The sequence below is a fragment of the Rhinolophus sinicus genome, linkage group LG01 (genome assembly GCF_036562045.2).
Source record: "Rhinolophus sinicus isolate RSC01 linkage group LG01, ASM3656204v1, whole genome shotgun sequence".
NCBI lineage: Eukaryota > Metazoa > Chordata > Mammalia > Chiroptera > Rhinolophidae > Rhinolophus > Rhinolophus sinicus.
In genome coordinates this window covers 155,137,204-155,162,555 of record NC_133751.1, presented here as the reverse complement: position 1 = coordinate 155,162,555, position 25,352 = coordinate 155,137,204, and the positions used below count along the sequence as shown (strand labels likewise).

At 39.1% G+C, this 25,352-nt stretch overlaps 1 protein-coding gene across 1 annotated transcript in view; it reads left to right on the top strand.

Moving 5' to 3' along the window:
- Nucleotides 1–25,352, top strand: part of LRP2 (LDL receptor related protein 2) — a 196,547-nt gene that overhangs the window by 153,129 nt on the left and 18,066 nt on the right. Inside the window, exons 53-67 of the mRNA XM_019727374.2 lie at nucleotides 1,651–1,874; nucleotides 3,253–3,430; nucleotides 4,550–4,746; nucleotides 5,876–6,121; nucleotides 6,812–6,940; nucleotides 7,956–8,075; nucleotides 9,205–9,321; nucleotides 10,070–10,186; nucleotides 11,048–11,185; nucleotides 13,583–13,705; nucleotides 15,177–15,305; nucleotides 19,095–19,226; nucleotides 20,356–20,487; nucleotides 22,526–22,669; nucleotides 24,124–24,289. Of these exons, the coding sequence (XP_019582933.2) occupies nucleotides 1,651–1,874; nucleotides 3,253–3,430; nucleotides 4,550–4,746; nucleotides 5,876–6,121; nucleotides 6,812–6,940; nucleotides 7,956–8,075; nucleotides 9,205–9,321; nucleotides 10,070–10,186; nucleotides 11,048–11,185; nucleotides 13,583–13,705; nucleotides 15,177–15,305; nucleotides 19,095–19,226; nucleotides 20,356–20,487; nucleotides 22,526–22,669; nucleotides 24,124–24,289 (2,292 nt within the window). The remainder of the gene's footprint in view (nucleotides 1–1,650; nucleotides 1,875–3,252; nucleotides 3,431–4,549; nucleotides 4,747–5,875; nucleotides 6,122–6,811; nucleotides 6,941–7,955; nucleotides 8,076–9,204; nucleotides 9,322–10,069; nucleotides 10,187–11,047; nucleotides 11,186–13,582; nucleotides 13,706–15,176; nucleotides 15,306–19,094; nucleotides 19,227–20,355; nucleotides 20,488–22,525; nucleotides 22,670–24,123; nucleotides 24,290–25,352) is intronic.

Below are 25,352 nucleotides of genomic sequence, written 5' to 3'. Positions count from 1 at the left end.
CTATCTAAAACAGCCTACAGGCAATTCACTGAGCTCTGTGGTATGATGCACTAGAAAGACAGTGAACCTTGAAGTTATACAGATCAGGTTTTTGTCCTGGTGCTTTCACTTCATATTTTTTTCATCTGAAAAAAATGGAGCTGGTAAGCTCTCTCCTGTGCTAGTCAGCTTAGTGCTCAACTCATCTTAATTTCCTTTTCCTTGTACTTGGGCTTTAACTGAAATGGGCAGTGTACACATGGATAGTATTTTAAGGAGTGTTAGAGGCAGAAAGTAATGTTCTAGCTACTCAATATTCTGTTCGCTTTTTGATCAAATTTGTGTGGCTGTATTTTAAAATCCAGGCACTAGGTTACTGTCTAAAAGTCAAATCATAATATCAGGCATTCTGATCTTGGAATGAATGAACCAACTGCACCAGCCCGTTCAGTGCTCATGCTGACTTGATCAGCTCTTGAAGGGATGGCAATGCCTGTGTTCAGAAATAGATTTCATAGACTGTGTAAATCAATAGATTTCCATAGAGCATCCAGTCCATTTCTTGTACATATTGGGATGTGCCAACACATCTTTGTAGGTGTGCCTGGGGGTCTACACTGGACAAAACACTCATCATGGTGTGTTGAGATCTCCATGTAGAGAGAGATCTTGCAAGAACTGAAAAGGAAGATCTCAAAACTACTTTCTGGGCTATGATTTTTTTTTAATATTTTTTTTTTAAGAAATGGATAGTGACTAAGTTCTGGTCATTTATCTGCAGTCTTATCAACAGAACCCAAGAAGGTCTTCAGGTTTTCCTTTCAAGGCTTCTATAAGTGACTATCAATTGGGATATTTTGAAAAATATTTCTAACATCACATGGGTAACATTATCAAGCTTCTTAGTTGCTAGCTCATTCTACTCCTGTTTGAGTTTTAGGATCTGCTCCAAAATTCAAATATCGATATTCTGACATAGACTCAGAAATGAACGAGCCCTTGGAAGTAGGAGGGCCTGGATGTTTGGCTGTGGATGCTCTGTGACGTCTTGAAATCACAGAATCTCCTGTGGAGGTTTACTCATTAATAGTTCCCAGGGGGTGGTTAATAATTAGTGTGCTGCCAGTGTATGCAAGTTAACCGTGCAGCCCTGTAGTTTGATTCAGCAAGCACGTACTGCTCAGGTTGTACTGAGAATCCAGCTGTCTCCTAGAACAGTTTCTCTCCTGAAATGTTCATGAGAAGGCAGAACTCCAGCTTTATGTTGCTATCCTATGATTTTTTCTGATGCCTTAGGAAACAAGACTGGTGTTCATCCTAGGATATCAAAACGATGCTTAATGGAGAACATCAATGTAAGACGTTGTTAACCTACAACAACTGAACTAGCTGCATGTGCTGGAAGGAATTTGTGATTATTTAAACTCCTCTGGATATTCCGATTTTTAAGGCATTGCTTTGTCAACTTTTCCATCTTTTGTTCAGTAAAGGATATTTTTATCCTTTAGTTTATTTTTGTTTTAAATAAAGATTAGGGCTTTAGGGAGGATCTGAACTTCAGTTACTTCTAGAAGGTAGAATTTATTAATTAATTTATCAATTCCTCTATCCTTAAAGGCATTATAGGAGAGGAGTTATCTTCACTGAGTGACTTTCTTCCTCCTACCCCAGGTACTCTGATTTGGAGGGCCGCCATCGACACGCAGTGTATGATGGGATACTGTCTCACCCTTTTGCTCTTACCATTTTTGAAGACACTATTTATTGGACAGATTGGAATACAAGGACAGTTGAAAAGGGAAACAAATATGATGGATCAGATAGGATGATGCTGGTGAACACAACACATAAGCCATATGACATCCGTGTGTATCATCCATATAGGCAGCCAATTGGTGAGTAGGTGATCCAGAAGGTTGGCACAGTTGCTTTCAGTTCTTGAGCATGTCATTCTTGTTTCTTTAAGCATACACATCAGGATTTATAAAGGGAATGGTGTTACTTGTTAATGTTTTCTATAAGGCAGATGTTGAGAGTTGAGGGTATGGAAATATCTATAGAGTTTATTCCCCTACTCCTGGAAAGGCTGTGTAAAACTCTCTCTCTTTTTTGTTTTTTAACAGTGGCTCTATTCTTAATGATCAATCTGGGTTTTTGTTTTTGATGAGAACTAACAGTTATATTGCTATGTTTACTTCATCTCTTTTGGTGCGAGGACTGAAGTATGTTAAAGCAAGTTAAAAATATTGTGACATTTCAGCTTTAAATATTTAAGAAAGCACTTTTGCAAAATAAGGACATTTCCTATACAACTACAATAAATTATAATACCTAAGAGATGTCTTATAATTATTTATATGTAATTATAACATTTTTTAATACCAAGATCAATCTATTAAAGTAATTGAGTTGAAAGAAATGTTTAAAAGAAAATAATACTAATTATAAAACATCATTTATTAAACGCCTATTTGCATATGACATTGTGTATTGAATGTATGTTTTTCAAGAAGGTATTAATGTCGAGAACAACACATTTCAGTGTGTCATAAGTTAGGGAATTTTTTTTTATTTGTTTGTGAAGTTATATTCCTCTTCATACAACTAAAGCCTTTTTTTATAACTTAGAGATAATCTAGCAAATGTCTGGTATATTTTGGGAGTAGAATGGAATTTGGGGGCCTGCTTTGTTGTGGTGTCTTGCTAAAACATACAATAAACTTGGAAGTAAGGAAAAATGAGAATTGGCAAAATAAGCTCAGTATTTTTTTCTGTAAGTTAATATTCTTAATATTATTTTAGCAGAAATTCAAATTAATCTTCATTTCCAAGCAGCAGCCCAGAAAATTAGTAGATATGCTCCACAGTTGATCCATCCACCTCATTCTTCGCCACACTTCTGTTGCCTGTATCCCTAGTATGAGACAATATAGCATCTGCTGGAAGTTAAAACGTTAACTTAGGTTCAGGACACATGAATGCAAGCTAACTTTCCCACCTACTCTCCAAAGACTTGGAGAAACACATCTTTTGTAGCCCCAAACACCCTGGACATGCCTTACTTCTGGTAGCACATACATCAATTTTCTCAAAGCACAGGGTTGCTTATTCAGCTCTCATTCATCCTACTTACGAACTTTAGGAAAAAGCATGAAACTAGGATAATGATTTTTGTTACTAAGAGGTGATAAGTTTAATCAGGTGGGTAATCACCTCATCTGTGCTTGATGTTCTCTTTAAGTGAATGAACATCTATTTTCTTTCTTTCACCAGTGAATAATCCCTGTGGTACCAACAACGGTGGCTGTTCTCATCTCTGCCTCATCGAAGCAGGAGGAAAAGGATTCACCTGCGAATGTCCAGATGACTTCAAGACCATCCGCCTCGATGGCAGTACCCATTGCTTGCCTATGTGCTCTAGCACCCAATTCCTGTGTGCTGACAATGAAAAGTAAGGCTCTCTGTTCCTTCTCCCCACTGCCTCTCCATTCCTTAGATACACATTGAACTGCAAGGCTCCAGGGTATGGAAGTTTTCAAATGAACCAAGATTTTGGCTAATTAAAGTGGTTCATTTAGAATGTACCAAGACTCTCAGTCTCCAACTTCAGATAATTTCTTAGATAAGTAGAAGGAATTTGTTAACCATGTGGTTGTACCTACGTATGCAAGTTTTATGTCTGTAGAGAGGATGCAAACTATGTGTTTTTCATTTCTAATAAATTGTCCTAAGTGTCAGGGCCAGAATATACATATACACTGAAAAATGGCGTTCAAGAGTGATAGACTTTCTTTTTTTCCTTTGTAAGATTTTTTTTATTATTTTTTTTATAAGCCAAACATTTATTTTTATTGTGTTTACTTAGCTACTACAGAAGAGTGATAGACTTTCTCTTGTCTTTTTAACACATATACTGGCCTAGCTCCTTAGTTAACTATGGCAGAAGATCTAGGATTACACATTCTAATCCATTTTTGATCATTCATGTCTGCTGTGAAACATAACTATAGATTATTTTCCTAACAATGGCCACAAGCCATTGATGATTAGGGTGACTGAGTCAGGCAGTGTGTGTGTGTGGGGAGGTGTTAATATAAATCATAGCATCTACGATTCAATGGCAGATTATTTTGATGACTAAATAAGATATCTTAGATTAAGAATCTAGCATACACTGATCATGACGTAAGATCTCAAGAAATGTTAGTGCCCTCCAGCTTCCCAACCAATACCCAAATGTCTCTTTTATCACTCTGACAGACAATCCTAGTCAATTACCACTACCTGAACCATAGCTCCAAACACACACCACTGTTTGTTTTGGCAGGATTTTAATCATCATACTCAAAGCATTTTTTCAGCATGTATCTAAGTGTTAACAAACCTGTTCTAGCTCATCTAGTTGTTTTCTCTGAAAATACACACAGTAACCAAGGTTTACTTTGTCCTCTTCTGGGGCCATGCGAGAACTCATGCGTGTCATGACTTGCATTCTCTTCAGATAGTCATTGCCCGCTCCTTTATCACCCCCACTCGGTGCTTTGCTATGAGGTATACTTTCTCTATGCAGGTGTATTCCTATCTGGTGGAAATGTGACGGACAGAGAGACTGCTCAGATGGTTCCGATGAACCCCCCATTTGCCCGCCGCGCTACTGCCGGTTAGGACGGTTCCAGTGCAAGGATGGCAACTGCACCAGCCCATACTTCCTATGTGATGCCCACCAAGATTGCCCTGATGGGTCCGATGAAGACCTTATTCTTTGCGGTGTGTTGAATTGCCTTATGCCTTCTTTGCCCATTTCTATAGTTCACTGTGTACAGTCAGGATTCTGTGAGGATTTTCTGTGTGTCATAAACCAAAAAGCAGTCCAAAGACCTAGGAGAAAACTCCATTCTAGATCTGTTTTTACAAAGTGTTTTAGATTTCTTAAGGTCTCTGTAAAGCAAATGGTTGAGGTAGATAGTAAGTTGACTATATTGGTTCTTTACCATGTGCTATGCATAGAATCCTCCTTGAGAGCTAACACTGAGGGCAAAATGAGGGTTTCCCACCCTCATTTTAATCAAGGACTCTCAGGTGTAATGTTTATGTTTCCATTTTTAAAAAGCCAGAAAAACCTAAAACAACAAAAACCCTCCAACCTAAAACAACACATCAACAATAGCAACAAACACAATGTTTGAAAAACATTGTTCATTAGGATAACAGGGCCTGGAGAAGGTGCGTTTAGTAGGCCGTCAGTGATTCAGTCCTTAGCCCCTAATTTTGCATGTATTAGGTTGGTGCAAAAGTAATTGCAGTTTTTGCAATTACTTTTTTTTTTTTTTTTAAGATTTTATTGGGGAAGCGGAACAGGACTTATTGGGGAACAGTGTGTACTTCCAGGATTTTTTCCAAGTCAAGTTGTTGTCCTTTCAATCTTAGTTGAGGGCGCAGCTTAGCTCCAGCTCCTGTTGCCGTTGTTAGTTGCAGGGGGCGCAGCCCACCATCCCTTGCGGGAGTCGAACTGGCAACCTTGTGGTTGAGAGGACGCGCTCCAACCAACTGAGCCATCTGGCACTGGCCTATGTGGGAATTGAACCAGCAGCCTGGGGCATTAGGAGCATGGAGCTCCAATCTCCTGAGCCACCTGGCCGGCCCCTGCAATTATTTTTAACCCTTTAAACGGCAATTACTTTTGCGCCAACCTAATGAAAAGATATTTAAGAATTTAGGAGACAGTAATAGTCCAGGGGATAACTGTTTATATAGTCGTACTGGTTGATAATAAGTGCATGAGGACACAATTCCTCTCAAAGGAAATTAAGATTGAGTTCTCCAGGATCCATCAGTGTACATTAGTAGCTTCTGTTCCTGACGCTACAAGCTGATAACCAAATGCCCCTGCTTGTAGAGCACCACCAATGTGAGTCCAACGAATGGCAGTGTGCCAACAAACGATGCATCCCAGAAGCCTGGCAGTGTGACTCGATAAATGACTGCGGGGATAACTCAGATGAAGACAGTTCCCACTGTGCCAGCAGGATCTGCCAGCCGGGCTATTTTAAGTGTGCCAATGGCCACTGCATCCCTCAGTCCTGGAAGTGTGACGTCGACAATGATTGTGGAGACTACTCGGATGAGCCCATCCAGGAGTGCAGTACGTGCCTGTGGGGGGAGCGGGAGGGGGGCGTGGCCTGACCAGGAGCAGGAAACCAGGAGAAGCTCTGTGAGGACTGAGAGAGGATGTGGAGTGCCCTGCGTCAGCCCATGGGTCACCCCCCTTGGCTCTCTCTGCTGACGCTAGCACTGCAAGACGAAGTGCAGCTATATGGCCTGCAAGTTGAACCAGACCCCTGTATCTGAAGTGGCTGGTTTCTCCTCACTGAATGTCTATCTGTCCAGAATATGATAACAAGAACTTACATTTTGTGTATCTAGCACTTTCTCATTTGAGCCTCAGAGAAACACTATGAGGTAGGAAAAGTGGTTGTTACCAATTCCCATTTTATAAATGAGGAAACGGGGGTTCACATTCAGGGGATGGGCATCTTCCTATTTAGTGGCAGAGCTGACACTTCAACCCCAGTTTTTTATTTCAAACCCAGTCCATTTTCCTCCCACAAAGTTACACCACAACACAAATGAGTGGTACTGAGATAGTGAGAAAACAGGATTCTTTCTCCTCTTGGTGAACAGATCACGCCGAAAATAGACACGTTGCCCGAGTCAATTTGGCAATTGTTACTCATCAGCATCACTCCCTAAACATGACAATGGAAAGGTGTGTTTTGGTGCTGTTTCCTGGCAGGTCTGAGAGTTCTGACTTCGCTACTTTCTCTCTTTTCAGTGGGCCCTGCCTATCGCTGTGACAACCATACGGAATTCAGTTGTAAGACGAATTACCGCTGTGTACCACAGTGGGCTGTGTGCAATGGTGTCGATGATTGCAGGGACAACAGTGACGAGCAAGGCTGCGGTAGGAGGCACTGCAGGGAGGGGGAGGGGACAAGAAAATTGAAGTGTCCAGTGCCATTGTTAGGAGATGAGTGGATTTCCCATGTCGTCTTTTCCTTGTTTACTTCTGAAAAAGGGCCATCTACTGATTCTTCCGATAACATGTTATATTTTGGTAGCATTTTACAGAGTTATTGGGGGAGTTTAATTTATAGCATCTTAAATGAAATCTCATCCCAAAGGATGCTATAATTGGGGAAGACATTATTAAGATATTAAGAACTTGTAAAATTTCTCCCTAATGTAGTATTCTTGTGTATACTTGATAAGTTTCAATTACTTGTCTACTCTTGCAGATTGATTGAAATTGATGGGGTGGGTAGAGAAAAGATTTGGTATCTACCACCAAACAGGATATTTCAAAATTAATATTTCATATGGGGAGATTTTTGTATTCTGAATGTTTTTATGACTTTCCATATCATCTGTTGGTCAGCTGTAGTCACTCTGGCAACCTGGGAAGAACTTAGGGCCAAAAGGCCAAAAGAATTAATGGAATTTGTCAAGGTTAGGCATATACTCTAACTTGAAACCAAAATGTTTATGCATGGGTGTGTGTGTGTGTGTGTGTGTGTGTGTGTGTGTGTGTGTGTTAGGGTTAGTTGGAAGAGAGATAGGGAAATAATAGGTTATTTTAATAATGACACTGAATCTAATCAATGTGATGGAAATGATTTATTTGCTGGTAGCATCCCTTAATCTTCCTTTTCAGGCCTTTGTTGCAAATGATAAGCCAGATACCAATTCATTCTTAGAACAGTTTCTACAAAAGAGAATGGATCTAATTTCAAGAACAGGTTCAGGTTAGCCAAAGGAGGAATATTGATAATGAATGCTGCTGGCATTCCTCCTCCCTCTGGGAGCTTTGAGCATATGGTAGCATAATTCTCAGGCTGTCTCACAAGAAAGCCAGTGCTATTTTGGCATTTCTTGACCATTCGTTGGCTTCTGAATTCTTTGCAACGACTGCTTTGCAGAGGAGATGACATGCAAACCTGTGGGGGTTTTCCGCTGTAATAATCACCAGTGCATCCCTCTTCGTTGGAAATGTGACGGGCATGATGACTGTGGAGATCACTCCGATGAGGAAAACTGTGGTGAGTGTTCAGGGGTCTGTCATCCTTACGCCGCACCACAGCTGTGATATCTGCTGTTTGTTCATTATTCCACTGTCTGTGCCATTCGTCCTCAAGGGCTAGAATGACAGCTACCTGCTCTTCTTTTCTGCTGACTGGTGCATTTCTACTTTTTCTTTAACTAAAAGCATACGCATCTCCTTCTGAGATGCTTATAATCAAACTTTGGGATGAGCATGTTTACCCAAGTGTACATCTTTTGTCTGTCGAATTTATTTACACCCAACTTTTTTTCCCAAAAGGACCTTGAGGTGACTTATAATAAAGGACAAATATAATAAGATAAATAGAATAGAAATAGAAAATCAGGACCAAGAGAAATATAGGAATTCAAAGATCCTGCTTTTAAAGTTCTTGCCCCAAAATGGCTTTAATAGCAAAAGAAAGAGAACTTATATTTTAGATTTTCAAACTTCCTGGAATAGCTGACTATGTTAGGAGGTCTAATGGTTAGATAACAGGTCAGGTTTTAGTTCCTTGCTCTCAGTGAAGGTGCTGACTATAAGAAATTGGACAGGAAGGACGAGGAAAGGAAGCCAAAGATCTGGATCCCACCAAACTAGATAGTCATGAATAATTAGATACGTTTTTGAAGGTGGCTTTAATGAGGCCCTTCCCTGGACATATACCACTGACTCGTGATATATGTCAATTTCAGTTTGACTAATACGAAATACATTCTAATCGGAGTCACCTTTTAGAAGTAAGATGTGATCATTTGCCATAGGCAATTGAGAAAATCAGGATGCTGATTACACTTGCAAATATCAATCGGGTGAAAAACTTCTTACACAAAAGGGCAATCCAGCTGGGATTTTATTGTTTATAAGAAAGTTCGTGTTGAATCCTATTGGAGGTTAGCTTTGAGTCTCATGAAATCCAAATTTATCTTAAGATTCAATCACCACTTACAGATTTGAAATTGAGGAGGAAGGTCTGTTTTTGGAGGATGGACAGTCCGCCCAAGCAAATCTCTGTGACCTGGAACACCAGAGGCCATTGGGCACTGAGGGCACTGCCACCCCCTCACGAACCTGTCCCGCACGTGACTCCTGGTGCCCACTGATGGCCACGTGCTTTTCCCTTTCAGTCCCTCGGGAGTGCACAGAGAGTGAGTTCCGGTGTGACGATCAGAGCTGCATTCCCTCGCGGTGGATATGTGATTTTAACAATGACTGTGGCGACAACTCAGATGAGCGGGACTGTGGTAACTGTCAGAGGCCTTTGAGGGGCGTTCTGTAGCGTCTCGTCCTAATGTCCGCACATTTGACAGAAGCAGGGACTTCCAAGGAGTGTTTATAAGGTTTTAGAGTGAAACGATTTCTGTGTAATTTATATCTTACCTAAACCTTAGCATTACACAGTACCTTCTGCTCTGTATTTTCTATGCTTTATTTTTAACTTCAGCAGTCTAGATCAATAGGGGAAAATAGCAAGAGGTTTTCTTTCTTTCATTCTTTCTTTTTAAAATCTCATTATAGCTTAAACATTTCCTAGGAGCAGATTTTAATCTGCATCGGCCTTGTAAACAAATAGAAACATTGGTCTTACTGTTCCCCAGAAAGTGGCCCTAAGGGTTATAGCACTGTAGTTCCCCGGTGTAGAGGTCAGAGCATTAGAATAGGAGTCAAACCCCAAGTCTTTAATGGGTAAGGGTTGGGTTTGAGAAAAATAAGCAAACATTAAAAGTTGGGGAACTCAGATTTCCAAGGAAAAGCTTACGAGATAGAAATTATTTAACAGAGGAGAGATGGTTACTTCCATCTCCCTATCTTGTAAGGAGAAGGTGTGAGTTTTGTGAGTTTATTCATTCGCGAACCACAAGTTGTGGGTTTGCTGTGAGCCAGTGACAGGGTATGGCTAGGAATATGATGGAGTGCTTATGACATTCCACGGAGCTAATACCTGTCTGAGAATACCAAAGCATTCTGGGAATGACCGTCTTTTCTCTTCAGAGATGAGGACCTGCCATCCCGAATATTTTCAGTGTAAGAGTGGACACTGCATCCCTGACGACTTGAAATGTGATGGAATGATCGACTGTTTGGATGCCTCTGATGAAACTGCTTGTCGTAAGTGCCTAGATGCCTGTGGCATTGTTTATCTGAACTGTATGTGTATGGCAGTTTAATCCCCACCTCTTACATCAGCCACCACTTCTTAGATGAAAAGGCCATAGGTATTTTCTAGTCAGCGTTCATTGATAATTATCAATTTACCCAGGGTCTGAGTCACCATATCCATATATTTCACAGTAGTCTTTCAAGGGCATTTCATTAATAATATTTTAAATAGAGAATACATTAAGTATCTGTGCTATCAAAAGTATTTACATAGTGTCAGCTACTATACAAATCATTGATTGGATAAAAACATTGCAGGTAAAAGAAGACTATTTGAGCGATAAATTAATGGGTATAAAGAACTTGGATTGGGTATTAGCATATAATGAATTTACAGCATTGAAAATTTTTCTGAATTGCGTGATGGCATATAAAAATTATTTTAAAATGCAATGTCAATATGATTATTCATATTTTAGTCTTTATGAATCACTGAATAAACGATAACTGTTGATGATGCTCCCTGGTAGATATTGTTGATAATGAGGCTGCCACTTCCTAAAAGCTGCTTTCAACGAGACTGTATACATGGATCATGGGTAAAGCCAGTGCTGACAGAGCTGAACAGTTGCACATGCCTATAAAGAAAAGTCCAGTGCTGTCCACCGAATGACTCATGTCATTGAATACTGGGCTTGGAAAACTCTCCTTAAGAAGTATTCCATCAGAATTTCAGTTTAAGGCCATGGTATTTCTGCATGAGTAAGAAAGAGCAGGCGATAATGGAAAGAGCTAAAGGAGAAATAGCAGGTTGACTTATCAAAACCCGTAGCTTCTAATAATTTGAATATGTGTCTTCCCCACCAACAGCCACTCGCTTTCCCAATGGTACCTACTGCCCAGCTGTTATGTTCGAATGTAAAAATCATGTTTGTGTCCAGTCGTCTTGGATATGTGATGGCGATAACGACTGTGGCGATGGTTCCGATGAAGAACTTCATCTGTGCTGTAAGAGGGAGAGAAATGGAGTGAATGGGAGTGCTAGTTAGCAAAATCTCAATGTCTCTTACGTGGAGCATGTGACCTTAAAGACAGTTGTACAGTTTTTGAGTACCAGACACATGATCTGCTTTACTGTAATTTCACTTGGACTTCTTGCTTAGTTCTCTATTTGGAACATGAGAAAGTTGGCAAACATCCATGGCTTTAAACATTTAATGGCCTTAGAACACAATTTCTTCAAAAGAAGTCTTAGTTGGAAACCTAATATACATAAATAGAGGCAGATCTGTGGTGGTTGAAGTCTGAATACATGGATGTGTTGGATCTCTCCTGCTTCATCCTACTTTCGGTGCCCCTCAAAAGCATCTCTTCCAAACCCCAAAGTCACTTTCCTTTACGTTATAATTCAAGGCCATCTAATTCCCTTCTGTCATATGATGTAAATTTGTTTTTTAAACAAGTGAAACTCAATTGGGGTACACATCAGCATCACTCGGGGAGAAGTGTTTTAAAATCACATGCCCTGAGCCCACACCAGGCTTAGACCTAATGAACTAGACTCTCCATGTATGGGGGCTGGGCAAATGTACATTTGAAAAACTCCTTAGCTTTTAATTTAGTCCCGTGTTTGAAAACTACTGATTTTGACAAAGTGATTTAAAATAGAGTTTGTTTTGACTATTTTCCTACATGCTTGAAGCAGTTGGAGAGACTCTAGGGCAGTAGTTCTTAAAGTGCCTTCCTTGTGTTAGGAGAGTTGGTATCATTTGGGAACATGTTACAAATGCAAATTCGTGGGCCCACCCCAGCTGTACCTTATCCAAATCCCCGGCAGTGAGGCCCACCATTCTCTGCACTTAATAAGCCCTACAGATGAATCTGATACAAGCTAAAGGTTAAGAATTTTGTGTAAATAAAACCCTCAACACAGGAGAAGGCACCCCCGGAAACATTCCTGCTGGAACTCTTGATTAGCTCCTATTCTGACTCCACTGCAATCTGCTTCTCAAGTTCACATCACCTCTTCTGGTTTCCTAGACTCATCACTATTCATTTTAACCCAGGGATTTGATTCTAGAAAATGATATATCAGCATATTTCCTTCCCTTCAGAGAACTGTAATTGGCATACATTATATTTTCACAGTGGCATCCCACCATCTTTCTTGCCACCTTTGTTTTTGTTAGGAACTATCCATGTTTCGTTTTGTTTTGAACTTGATGAATCTTGAAAAATATCTTAAGCATATGTAATTTTCAAAGACATCTTTAGGAAGTTACTTTCCTCTATGGGATAAAGTGCTTGTAGCTAGTAGTATTAAACTTTTGAGAGGCAGAGACACAGCCACATTAAAAAGTGACCAACACTGTTTTATAATGTTGAACTTGCCTTTCATAGCAAATAATTCTTTGAATAATTCTATTAACCATACTTCCAAGAACCAGCTCTTGAACCTGATCTTTCCCCCAACCAATATCACTATAAGTCTTTCCTCTTACTCCATGTGTGGTACAAAGGCAGAAGGAAATCAAACAGCCCAAGTCCTCCATGTGAAAAAAGAACACACACGTGTGTTGAGGTCACTGAATTCCTGGTCCATATATAGAGGACCTTGCCCCTGTACCAAACAAGTAAGGTACCTGGGGCCTATCCTTGGGTCTTGGGTTCCCCATAGGTGCACAAGCAGCAGTTAGAGGTCTAACTCTGGGTAACAAAATGAGTCGGGTTTGATTGTGAGATATCAACTTTAAATGTAATAGGTGAGGGAATAAAGGAAGGAAAGGCCATCATGGTGTAAGATTTTCATGAAAAGACTTCATGTTCCGGAGACTCAATGACAACTGCAGTGAGAGGGACAAACAATGGCCGCCTGGCTCTTAGACTAAGAGCTCATGTATAGTCCTGCTGGCCCTCCGGCCTCACGGCCACAATTGTCCTCACTCTGTGCTCCAGCCACAGAGTCTTTTTATTCATGTCCGAAAGCTTGCCATGCACCTTCCTGACTCAGAACCTTTCCACATGAAACCTCTTCTAACCCCTCTCCCCGAGATCTGTATCAGGTACCCCCAGTAGATGCTTTCAGAGCGTGTTTCCTTTGTGGCTCTTATCAATATTGTAGTTGAATGGTTAATGTGTAAAGTCCCATTCTCTGCTAGGATGAGGATTCCATGAGGACAATGCCTTCCTTAAGAGTTCCATGCCTTCCTTGTTCCCCATTGGATCTGATGCCTAGCACAGTGCTGTGCCATGTGCTAGATACTCAGGAGGGATGTTTCATTGCTTAATCGAATGAGCGAATGAATGGATGCATCAAGCAAGCCTGGTGCTGGCATAGGAGTGTTTAAATATTGACACGTATTTTACTCTTAACTTGTACTTTTGGTTTCTTGTCTTTTGTTTTAGTGAGTGTTCCCTGTGAGTCACCATACCGTTTCCGGTGTGACAACAATCGCTGTATTTACAGTCATGAGGTGTGCAACCATGTGGACGATTGTGGAGACGGAAGTGATGAAAAAGAGGAAAACTGTAAGCAAAAGTCAAAAGGGGAAAGGACCTCTGGGATTTCAGTTTGTTCTGTAGAGGCTTGAGCTATACCTATGACGGTAGATCGCTGCTGACAATTGTTTCCCAACCCTAAAAACACATGTATTACTCAGATGCAACCCTTCTCTACTTATTCTTATCTCTTTTGAGGGAGAGATTGGCAAGGGAAGGCCCCCACCATGGGGTATGGGGAATGAAGGACAGTCATTGCAGAGTCCATGGCGCTGCTCGGGAAGGAACATCTGTGTCCATTGTTCCGCACTGACTCTGCCTCCTTGTCTAGTTTCCTCTTCAAGTGAAGAGGAAACAGGAATATGACCAGCTTTCTCAGCCCACTTCCTGCTTGTAAAGGGTGGGGGCCCAAGAGCTTTTGAAAAGTCTCAGTCACAGTGCTTTGGTTTATTTGGTCATATATTTTTCTTAGAAACAGTCGGCTTTGGATCTATTTGTTTCCAGTCACTTATAAAAGTCAATAACCTCACTCTGTGCTCCTTTTGAGACATAGTTCTTGAATCTGCTTTATTTCTTTGTTTTGTTTCCCTCATGCACCTTTGTGTCAGCTGTTTGTCAGTTACATTCAGGCCATTTAGAAAAGTAGACGGGCAGTCATTTCATCCAACTAAGAGGTTTTACTGGGGTTTTGTGTCTCAAAGCCTTTTAAACGTTAGACTCTCACTGTTTGGGATCTAAATGCAGTCAGCTTTTCCCACACTGCAAATTTCCAGACTTGACTTTCTTTCAGTACTGCTTGTAAATCAGCCAGTTCTTCTCTGAGCTTATCTCTTTCTTATACTACCTTGCCAAACTCAGGTAATGGCAAGCAATGCATATCATTAACTCTCTGTTTTCTACCCTCTTTGCTGAAACTGACAAGTTCAGTCAGCCTGGCCTGCCTTTCAACTTTTCCAAGGTGACAGCTTTACCAAATGCTTTACCATTGCATCACACAAGTCTCCATCTTTCCTGCCTCCAGCATCTGTTTCCGCATCGTTTGCTTCTTAACTGTGAAGACAATGCCAAATATTTTAGGTTTTTGTTATGAAAGTACCCTGCATCTGTATTATTCAGGGTAATTAATATTAGCTGTCCCAACCAACAAATCCCAAACTCTCAGTGGTGTGACCACAATGATTTCTCTGTCACTCACGTAAATGCTAGTGCAGGTTACACAGCCCTCCTCCATCTTGTAGCGAGGCCACCTGAAACACGTGGCCAAAGCAGGGAGTGGCACATGAGCTTTTAATAGCTTCAGCCCAGAAGTGACACATGTCACTTCCAACTTATAGTCCGTTGGCCAGAGCTAGTCACATGATCCCAACATAGTTGCCAGGGAGACTGGGAAATGCCAGGAAGCATGGGCTTATTTGTGAGTAATAACTGTCTCTGCCACAGAGGGAGGCATCTTGTGTCTCAGAAGAAAATGTTTTGATTTTTACTTGTTCTTAAATTACAGGTGTAGGTTCAACCCCTAGACCTTGTAGAGAAGATGAATTTAAATGTAGCAACAAGCATTGCATTTCACAGCACCTTGCGTGTGATGACATTGACGACTGTGGTGACCAGTCTGATGAAATGGGTTGCAGTAAGTAAATGCTTATTTTTACTTTATTGTGGTAACTCAGGCTTATAGAAGGAAAGCATGCAATGACATAAAAGTAGATGATAATCATATATTTCTCTGTAATGTACACTGTGCTTTGAACTGTAGTCCAGCCCACAGCTGCTTGTTATTGAACACTTACTTTATACCAGACATTGTGCTACACGCTTCAGGGATTACCTCATGTAATCCCTGTAACAATCCCGAGTTAGGTCTCTCTCTCTCTCTCTTTCTCCCTCCGTCTCTCCCTTTTTATAATACAAATGAGAAAACCGGTTTAGAGGTGAAACTGGCCATGTCTTTCAGCCATAAAGAGATTGAGTCAGGGCTTGAATTCTGATCTATCTAACTGCAGAACACTAGGTGTTCTCTTCCCAATTCACTAGGTGCCTCCTGGCTACATTTTTTATTTATCAGTCTGCATATTTTTTCACCTTAAGCCAAATGCAGTATCCTTGGCACTTAGGGAAAAAGCTTCTAAAGGTAGTTGGTAAAGATGGGACTATCACAGTGGACCTTGGAAGGAACATTTATTTTTATTTTTAAAGTAGAGGGAGGAATGTGTGTGGGAAAAGGATAATGAACACAACCAAGAGACATGTTAATAATTTGCACCTTTGCAGTCCTTTATAGCTCTTATGAAATGCTTTCACATACATCATTTAATTTGTCATTCAAGTTAGCCCCATTGGGGCACTGCTGTAATGACTATATAATGAAGCTCAGAGAGCTTAAGTAACTTGCGTGAAATTACATAGAGTGGGAGAGGCAGAATTTGAACAGTCCCGTGACTCCAGGCTAGGAGAGCTGGCCTCTAGTTCCTCTGCCACTAGCTGTGCCCCTTTGGCACCTACTGACTTCTCCAGGCCTCTGTTTCTTCACAGGAGAAAGGAGGGAGTTCTTCAAACTCTGGGAGTCTCTGACGTAGTCACCTTAGTCAGCTCCGTGTGTTTCCAACTTCTTCGGCTTTCATCACTTTTTTTTCTGAGGCATCCCAAACATTTCTGCTGCATGGATTGCAAAGGGGGACGAATAACCAGCCCTACAGAGTTGACGTCATACACTCTCTCGGTGGGGTTTTAGAGTTTTTGACATAATGCAGTACTTGATTAAATATTTTTAAAAAGCATGAATGTGACAGGATTTGCAAAATTGGATGGTAGATTTGGGTTTGATGTTCCAAGACTGCTATGTGAGCAGTTCTAGGAATTGGGAGTATTTCCAAGTTGGGCTTGGGTCAAACATTGGTTTCTGTTTCAGTTGCCTGTGCCAGCTAAACGGCTTATAATTGACTACGGTACTTTGTATTCAAATGATGTTTAATTGAAAGCAAGGTTTATTTAAAGGAAATAAGTAGCATACATTAATTTAGGTATAAAAGCAGCATTTCTGTTTAGATATTAAGTGGATATGTGACATGGAATTCAGTCTTACTGTTATCGGCTAATAATTTGACAAAGACTTAATCTAATCTACTTGACTTTCTTTTCCCTTTCTCCTCTTCTATCTCCTATTCCTCTTTTATTTTTCTTTTAAACAGGATCACTAAGGTGTTCAGGACATATATTTGCTTTTTTAAAAAATATTTTAAATCAGGAAAGACATTAATATTTTTTCTAGTACCATTGAGGTATAAAGGAAAGAAGTTAACCTTAGGTTGCAAATATTATTTATGTGATTATAAAGGTAGATTGACTTGCTATGTCTCAGTGAGTTCTTATTCCTTCTTCATAAGATGGAAAATAGAGTGTCTATTTTAAAAATAAATTGTCCTATGTCTGGACTTGGAGAAATCTGTTGTTATATGGATTAAAATGGTGACTGTTTTCAAATGCAAGAAGTTATGAGAAGGCCCTCAAATTTGAGGAACAATCTCATAATGTTATGTGGTTTCTGCTCTTGTTAAGGACTCTTGTTCACATGAGTATACTCACTCAAGAGAGCAGTTTGTCCACAAATTGTTACCTCCTGGGACCTCTAATCACATTATAGACTTTAGAGCTGGGAGGAGATTAGAGTCTAGGCACATGAGACTCAGAGAGGTTATGTGACAGGCTGAAGGCTATCCAAGTTAATAAAAATAGGTCACATTTAGTTAGCAATGTAGAGGAGACATCGCTACCAATCTTACATAAATTTAAAATATAATAAGGGAATACTGTGAGAAACTTTATGTCAATCAATTAGACAACTTATGTGAAATGGATGAATTCTTAGAAAGACAGGAAACACTGAAAGTCACTCCAGAAGAAATAGAAAATATGAATAGACTTATTCAGCAATGTGTAGTTGTTAAGAGCTCAGACTAAACCTTTATTATAAGGCTTTCATGTGTAGAGCTCTGAAGTATGAACTCCAAGGGAAGCATTCCATGAGTGCTATTGTGTTTTATTTTGTAGTTATTTTTTTTTGAAAGTCAATGTTTTTAGTTTATTTAAACCACATATATTTATATAGTCACTGTACCCTAAGGGTCCCTGAGAAGTGGTTAAGTTCACCTCATCCCTACTGTAGAAGATAGGTAGATGTAAATCTATTTGCATTTGAAAGAATTGAGTCAGGAGATACCACAGTCTCTTTGACTAAAATATTCAGAAGGCTGTGACCATCTGAGAAGTAGATGAAGCTCGAATCCTTTGTGGAGGCAACTACCCTTCTCAGCCCCCCACATCCCATCATCACTCACTATCTGTGTTTATCTTTGTCAGCTTCCCTGTAAGATCTAGGTCTGGAGGTAGATGAGGACTCAGGATAAAAGAAGCAAACTGATAAGAATGAAAGCCAAATAGCTTGGACAGAAATTGGCACAGACAAGAACTGTGGGCGGTGATGAGCAAGTAGTGTCAGTGGAGTCTGAGCTATTAAAAGTCTGTCCTGGAGGATCTGGACCACAGAACAACAGGGATAACAAGGGCCAGTCACATGGGCCCTACAAAGATAAACTATCAGTTGAATATTTTTATTATGAAAGATATAAAATTTAGAAAATATATTAACAATTAAAAGTAAAAGTTGCTTGAATCTCATTGTTAAGAGAAAACTAATCTAAGTTTGATGTACTTTTGTTGTCTTCTTTTGCACATATATGTGCAAAAAATCATTCTTAGTATTTAAAAAAATTTAAAGAAATGTTTTATGTTGTTACAATCTTTTTCTCCATTTTTATTATAGATATTTACTATGTCAAAGCATCATTTGAAACCATGAATTTTAATGGTTGCGTAGCAATCTATCATGTAGATAATCATAACTCATTGATTTTAAGATGCATATTTATTTTCACTCTTAATATCTCTGAAACCAGGATGTATCTTACAATTCATAACATGCCATAGTGTAAGTCCCAGATCTTTTCTATTTTTACTGTTACATAAAATAAGTGTGGTGTCTTAGATTTGATAAAACACAGTACACCATAATTTATTCCCTATTGTTGAATGTACATTCAAGTTGTTTTCAAATTTTTCTCATTATAAATAATATTATAACCCTTAAACATAAATCATACTGCATATTGTTATTCTTTGTGGGAAAATTTATTAATGTGGAATAACTGGGTAAAAGAGTATGAATATTTTTGAAGTCTTTGATATATACTTATTGCAAAATTCCTTTCCATGTATACTGATTTATGGTTCTAATAACAGTAGTATGAATTACGACTAATTACATGCATTTTATTCATGCTGTCCCAAACTTACTTAGCAATGTGTAGTTGTGACTAATCTAGTTTATACCTTCCATTTGTAATGCTGGTATTTTGTTTTACAGATAAAGGAAAAGAAAGATCATGTACTGAAAATCTATGTGAACAAAATTGTACCCAATTAAGTGAAGGAGGATTTATCTGCTCCTGTAGACCTGGGTTCAAAGCCAGTATTTTGGACAGAAACTCCTGTGATGGTAGAGTGTATTTCCTCCAATTCCTATTAGGAGAAACGTGTACATTTTATGTTCTCTATTCATTCCCTTTTGTTAAACCACTGTTTAATTCCCTTAATGGGGCTAACCTCATGGTTCTAGCTCATTAAAATAACTCAGGTGCACAGTGATTTTACTGTTAGATAGTAATGATCAGTTCTGAATGAGGTAGTGAGCTCTACATTCATGATGTATATAACCAATGGTGACAAATGTCAAGATCTATTTTCCTCATTAAATTGTTGGGCTGTGAAAAAAACCCCAAAGCTCAGGGAATGCCAATTTTTTTTTTTTTTTGCCAATTGCTTTTTTCCATGCTATATTACCGTGCCTAGCAGAGCACTGGGCAGATAGCTCATCTGCAGTAAAATCTGTGAAATTGATATGATTTATGAAGGCCTCAATGATGATGGCTGTTTATTGTATCACTGTATGAGACCATTGTTTTTTAACAAACACAAGTCTTACTTTCTTCATCTTAAGTCAAACAACATATTTATTACACGCCTACTTATGTGAGACATAAATGAGTTTTAAGGTAGAGTCGGAAGGTAGCTTATGAAGATGGCAAGGGATGAGTATGATTGTAAGTGTCCTTTATTATTTAAATTTACTGTTTCTAATTCATGACGTGCCATGCTCAGATGATTGGAACAGTTCTTTTGGAAGCTGAAGCTTAAGAACTCTATTGAAAAACCAAATCAATGACTTACATTCCTGAAGCTAGTTAGCAGAAGGGGAAGTGGTACCAAACAACAACAAAAGAACATCTGCTTCCTGAAAGGGAAAATTTTGTTCTGCTATTGTACAGAGTCAAACTGCTTCAGTTTAAACCCTGTCTTCATTGCTTACCAGCTTTGGGACTTTGGGTTTAACAATAGTTCATACCTCATAGAGTCTTTCTGGAAGATTAAACAAGGGAAAAAAGCATGAAAGCATGTGAAACAGTATCTGAAACTTAGTAAGTGTTCTATACATGTTGGTATCTGCTTGTTTTCATCTGCAGTCTTCTCAGTCCTCATTGCTTGTGAATATGGATTTAAACAAAAGCAGGGTTTCTAAAGAATGGATGGGAACAGATGTTGCGTATTTGGTTTTATTTTGCCTACAGACATCAACGAATGTGAGCAATTTGGGACCTGTCCCCAGAACTGCCAAAATTCCAAAGGAAGTTACGAGTGTTACTGTGCTGAAGGCTTCAGATCCTTGAGTAGCATCTATGGAAAACGGTGCGAAGCTGATGGTACGATGGGTTCATGTCGGGATTAATTGACTCTTGGTGAAATAAATGCGGATGAGTATGATATACCAGAAAATAAACTGTAGACTCTCAGTCTTATTTTTAATTCATCAGTTACTTCTCTTCCAAAACCCATCCAGTCTCTTCTCCACTCTCCTCCCTTGCCAGATTTAAATAATAACTAGTCTCCCAACAAACATATATCGCGTTTCCCCAAAAATAAGACCTATCTGGACAATCAGCTCTAATGCGTCTTTTGGAGCAAAAATTAATATAAGACCCAGTATTATGTTATACCTGGTATTATATCATATATCATATCATATCATATCATATCATATCATATCATATCATATCATATCATATCATACCCAGTCTTATAGTAAAATAAGACCAGGTCTTATATTAATTTTTGTTCCAAAAGACGCATTAGAGCTGGTTGTCCAGCGAGGTCTTATTTTCGGGGAAACACGGTAGGAATCAAACAGGAATCAGGTGTTACTTATTATTCTGGACTTAGCCTCTTGTCCACCTTGATAAAAACTTCAGAAGGTGGACAGGATATCACCCTCCAGAAGATTCAAACGACAAAAGCTTTCTCATAGAATGATCATTGACAGAATGAAATTAATGAAGCTCTAGCTCTACAGCGCCCACTCCACTGACATCAAAGTCTGAGACCCTCTAATCCAAGATGGATCATAAAAACAGTCACATTCAATTGGTGCAAATCAAACACATCTGGTTGACATGTCCCTTTTTTATGGTCCATGGACTACTGATCACAGATAGAAAGAATGTGCCAGAAAGCCTGGCACATTCGTAATTTCAATCATTAGTTCTACATTTCAGGTTAAGGCCAGTATCTGAGAATCAGGCCTGATAGATAGAAAGCAGTAATACATACTAGGTAGAAATGAAAAAAAAAAAAAAAAGAGAGAATGACTAATTCAGAAGTATTATAGTCCAAATTTCCAGAGGTCTGATTTAAATCAGCATATTCCAGTTAAGAGGTATAGGTCTTTATCATCTTACAGATTTGAATCTGAAGTTTGTAGTAGAGTTTATGGAACTTGATAAGAAAAGAGCATTTTATTTTGCAAATTATGGGTAAATGGCTGTTTAATTTCTTCATACAAATTGTGCTTTTAATGCATATATTTGACTAGCGTACTTAAATATTTTACCCTCCAAACATTTTTGACTCTGAATGAAAACTAGGGTAAAGGCATTTGAACAGTTGGTTTGGTAATTAAGCAGCAAATTAAAAAGCGTTTAAATCTTTTAACTAAGGAGATGACTGAAATAAATTAGAATATTCATAGAAAACAATGTCAAGATAGGAAATTTATAAAATGAACTTTCAAATGTAACTTAAATTAGATTCAACTGACAGTAGACAAGTACATTAAATAAAAAGAAATAGACAATACATCTCAGGATGCGTCACCATTAGAATAGCTGCTGTAGGTAAAAAAAAAAATTTAAATCAAGAACAAGCTGTTCTTTGTCATTAGCTAGAAGCTAAATTGGGTCATGGAGCTGATTATCCATTAAAAGAATCACAAAATCTGTCAGTAAAGAGTGAGGAATGAGGACTTACTGGCAAACTTTTAGTAAGACTATCTATACATAATGTATTTCTTCTGTGAGGATGAATGCCTACAATCTTGTCTGATTGTCAGTGAATAAAGAAAAAATTTCAGGGGAAAAGAAGACGTTTTCTAGGGGTCTCAGTCTTGCCTTCCTCCAAACTGTTGCCCACTGAGGACAAAGAATAAAGAACTGATAATGTCCCTAACAGAAATGTTAGCGTTGCACCTGAAATAGAGATGAACCCACGGTCCTAGACTTTGCAACCCAGTTGGGTAGTCAACTCTATTGATTAGCAGAGAGAGTCAGATTCCTATAAAAACTCATGTTACTTTTTTTAATGGGGGTAGGATATGTACTAGTTTATATAAAATATATTTTATATACTTAATATTTAGAAAGTTCAGGGAGAATTCAAACAGATAAAGCAGCTTTCATTTATTTACAGGTAACCCTCCTTTGTTGCTGCTTCCTGAAAATGTGCGAATTCGAAAATACAATCTCTCATCTGAGAAGTACGGGGATTATCTGGAAGAACAGGAACATATTCAGGCCGTTGATTATGATTGGGATCCTGAGGGCATAGCGCTCAGTGAGTATCCGCTTTGCATATGTCCTTGATGTGAATTGGATTGACTTACAAGGTGTTGAGCTTGGAGAATTAATTTTTTGAGTGAATTTTGTTCCATGAGCAGAAGAGCAAGCTCCTCCAATCCAGCATGCTCCAGACACCTTAGCATGGCTGTGGGTCCCAGCCAACCTTTCCCAACTTCTCACCAAACCTTTTGCCGTCTCTGGAGATTAATACTTTCAGGACCACTTCATAGCCCTTTGTTTAGTATCTCCTTGTCTTTGCTCATGCGAATCTTGTTCTTCCCCGCCATGGTACACTTAGAAAATTTCTACTCAAACTTCAAAGACCCAGTTCAGGTGTCACCTTCTCAGTGACATCTTCTGGAATTCCTCCTGGCACAGTTCCATGACTGCTCACCCGTGAGCCTGTAGCATTTTATCCATGCTTTTACCAAAACACATGTTACATTGAGTTACGGCTACTTGTTCACGTATTTTTCTCCCTACCCATTAACCATGTGCTCTTTGGAACCAGAGACTGAATCTAATTCATGTCTACATGCCTAGTACCTGACCCAACATCTAGTGCAATATATGTGGTGGGAGCTCAAAAAATTTAGTGCAATTAATGAAAAAATGAAGAATGCTTATTGTTGAGTTTGTCATGGCTCTGGTCAGTGTGTGGGAGACGGTAATGGGGCAGGAGTTAGAAAACTTCTATTCCTGTCTCCGTTATCTACTAGCTGTATTATGACCTTACATAATTGTAAGAATTGTCTGGATCTCCTTTTCTTATCTATAAAATAAGAACAGTAATCTTTTCTTCCTGCCTAACTCAGAGTTGTTTTGAAGATCAAATGAGATTGTAGATGGGAAACTGTTTTGCAAACTCTCAGTAACTATGCAGTGTATGATTTATTATTATTGTGTTTTCATACTTAGTTATGCAATACAATAAGCTTTTTAAGACTAGTATATAGCTAGGAAAGTATATGCCTTAAAAGTCACAATCTTCCTATGCTTTTTAAAATGTCTGCTGTCCACTATCCTTTATTCTGTACATAAATAGGACTTATCTACATGGCTCCTTTATTGTCACTATTACCAAGTATGATTTCAGACTCGGAACAGCCTGCTCCTGGTTTATCTATAATTCTATTTTGGAAAACAGAACTTGATCCTAATGAGAGTAAATAAGCTCTTGGCTGAAATATATTTTAATGCATTACCTTCAAATAGAGATGACTAAGTATGTATTAGTGCTATCAATTAAAACATTCATTGCTTATAGCTCTTCAAGTATGATAGTTTTTGAGGTTTGATCGTATTGATGTTATTGAATTTTAATATTATCGGAACAATGAGGAGATAGAGATGTCAGTAATTGAACAGTAGTTCAACTAATTAGACCCCAGTTCCTCCCTTACCTGATGTTCTTAACAGGAAACTGACATGTGTGTCTTGCCTCTGCAGGTGTCCTATATTACACTGTGTTAGGGCATGGCTCTGATTTTGGTGCTATCAAACGTGCCTACATCCCCAACTTTGAATCCGGCAGCAATAATCATGTGCAGGTAATTAACCTGGGCCTGAAGTACATAATGCAGCCTGACGGATTAGCAGTGGACTGGATAGGAAGGTAAGTTTAGCACACATTCCCTTCTTGCTTGTTCTATTTTCCTGGTCAGAGCTGCTTCCTGCACACCTGGGCTCATGAGTTAAGCTGGACCAGACATGGGTATGCTCAGCCGCTGGAGCAGCTGGGTGATGCCTGGGCTTGTTCTAGCCCCAACGACCACCTCTGCATACCCCACTGTGTCCTAGAAACATTATCATTTCCTGTATCCTATGTGCACCATGACAAAGTTTGGGAAAGCAAAAGGTCAAGATTCTATATTTATATCTGTGAGAACATTCTTGCCAACAGAGTTCTAGATTCCAAAATTAACTTTTCAGCACTGTTTATTTTGTGAAGAAATGGGACAGCTTCACAATTCTCCCAGCAAAGTAGTTGAGATGAAACATTTTTCTCTGTGGTCATCATTTCAGGGAGGAACAATCTACATGTGTTTTTAACAGGCTATGTTGTCTGAACAAATTGGAAATTTGACTCTCCTGTTTCATCTTTGGGTTTTTTTGATAATAGAGGTAGTGTAAGCTCCATTCTGCTCTTTTAGGTTTTCTAGAACCCCAGGAACCAGAGCCACACATTTTGGATGAGCCCTAAAAGTAAGAACCTTAAGTAGGTTTATCATCAGGTTGATGTATGAGACACAAACTGATATGGAAAAGTCAGTAAGCTCCTTCTTTATCAAAGAGCCTTGCACTGGAGCAATGTTTGTGGAAAAGTGGTAACATTAGAATCAGAGCTCAAGCATTCATAGAATCCCTTATGTCCTTGAAAATGAACTAATAATGGAAAAAGATTGGAGAGAGAAGGCTCAGGGACTTGCTGCCCTCTGGGAGAATGGAGAGTCATTCACCATATTTATTAATTTTAACCTTTAAATAAACTTGTCTGGTATTTCTGGAAGACTTGAACATCTCTGAAGAAGTTAATTAAGTCCCCACTCTGACTGCAGGCTAACAGGAGACTTATTTTAGCGTTTTCTGTCAGGAAACAAGGCCTCAGAGATTCAGGAACTTGAAACTCTAGACTTGAACACTTCCTTCTGAAAACCAAGCCGGCAATAGCACACGTG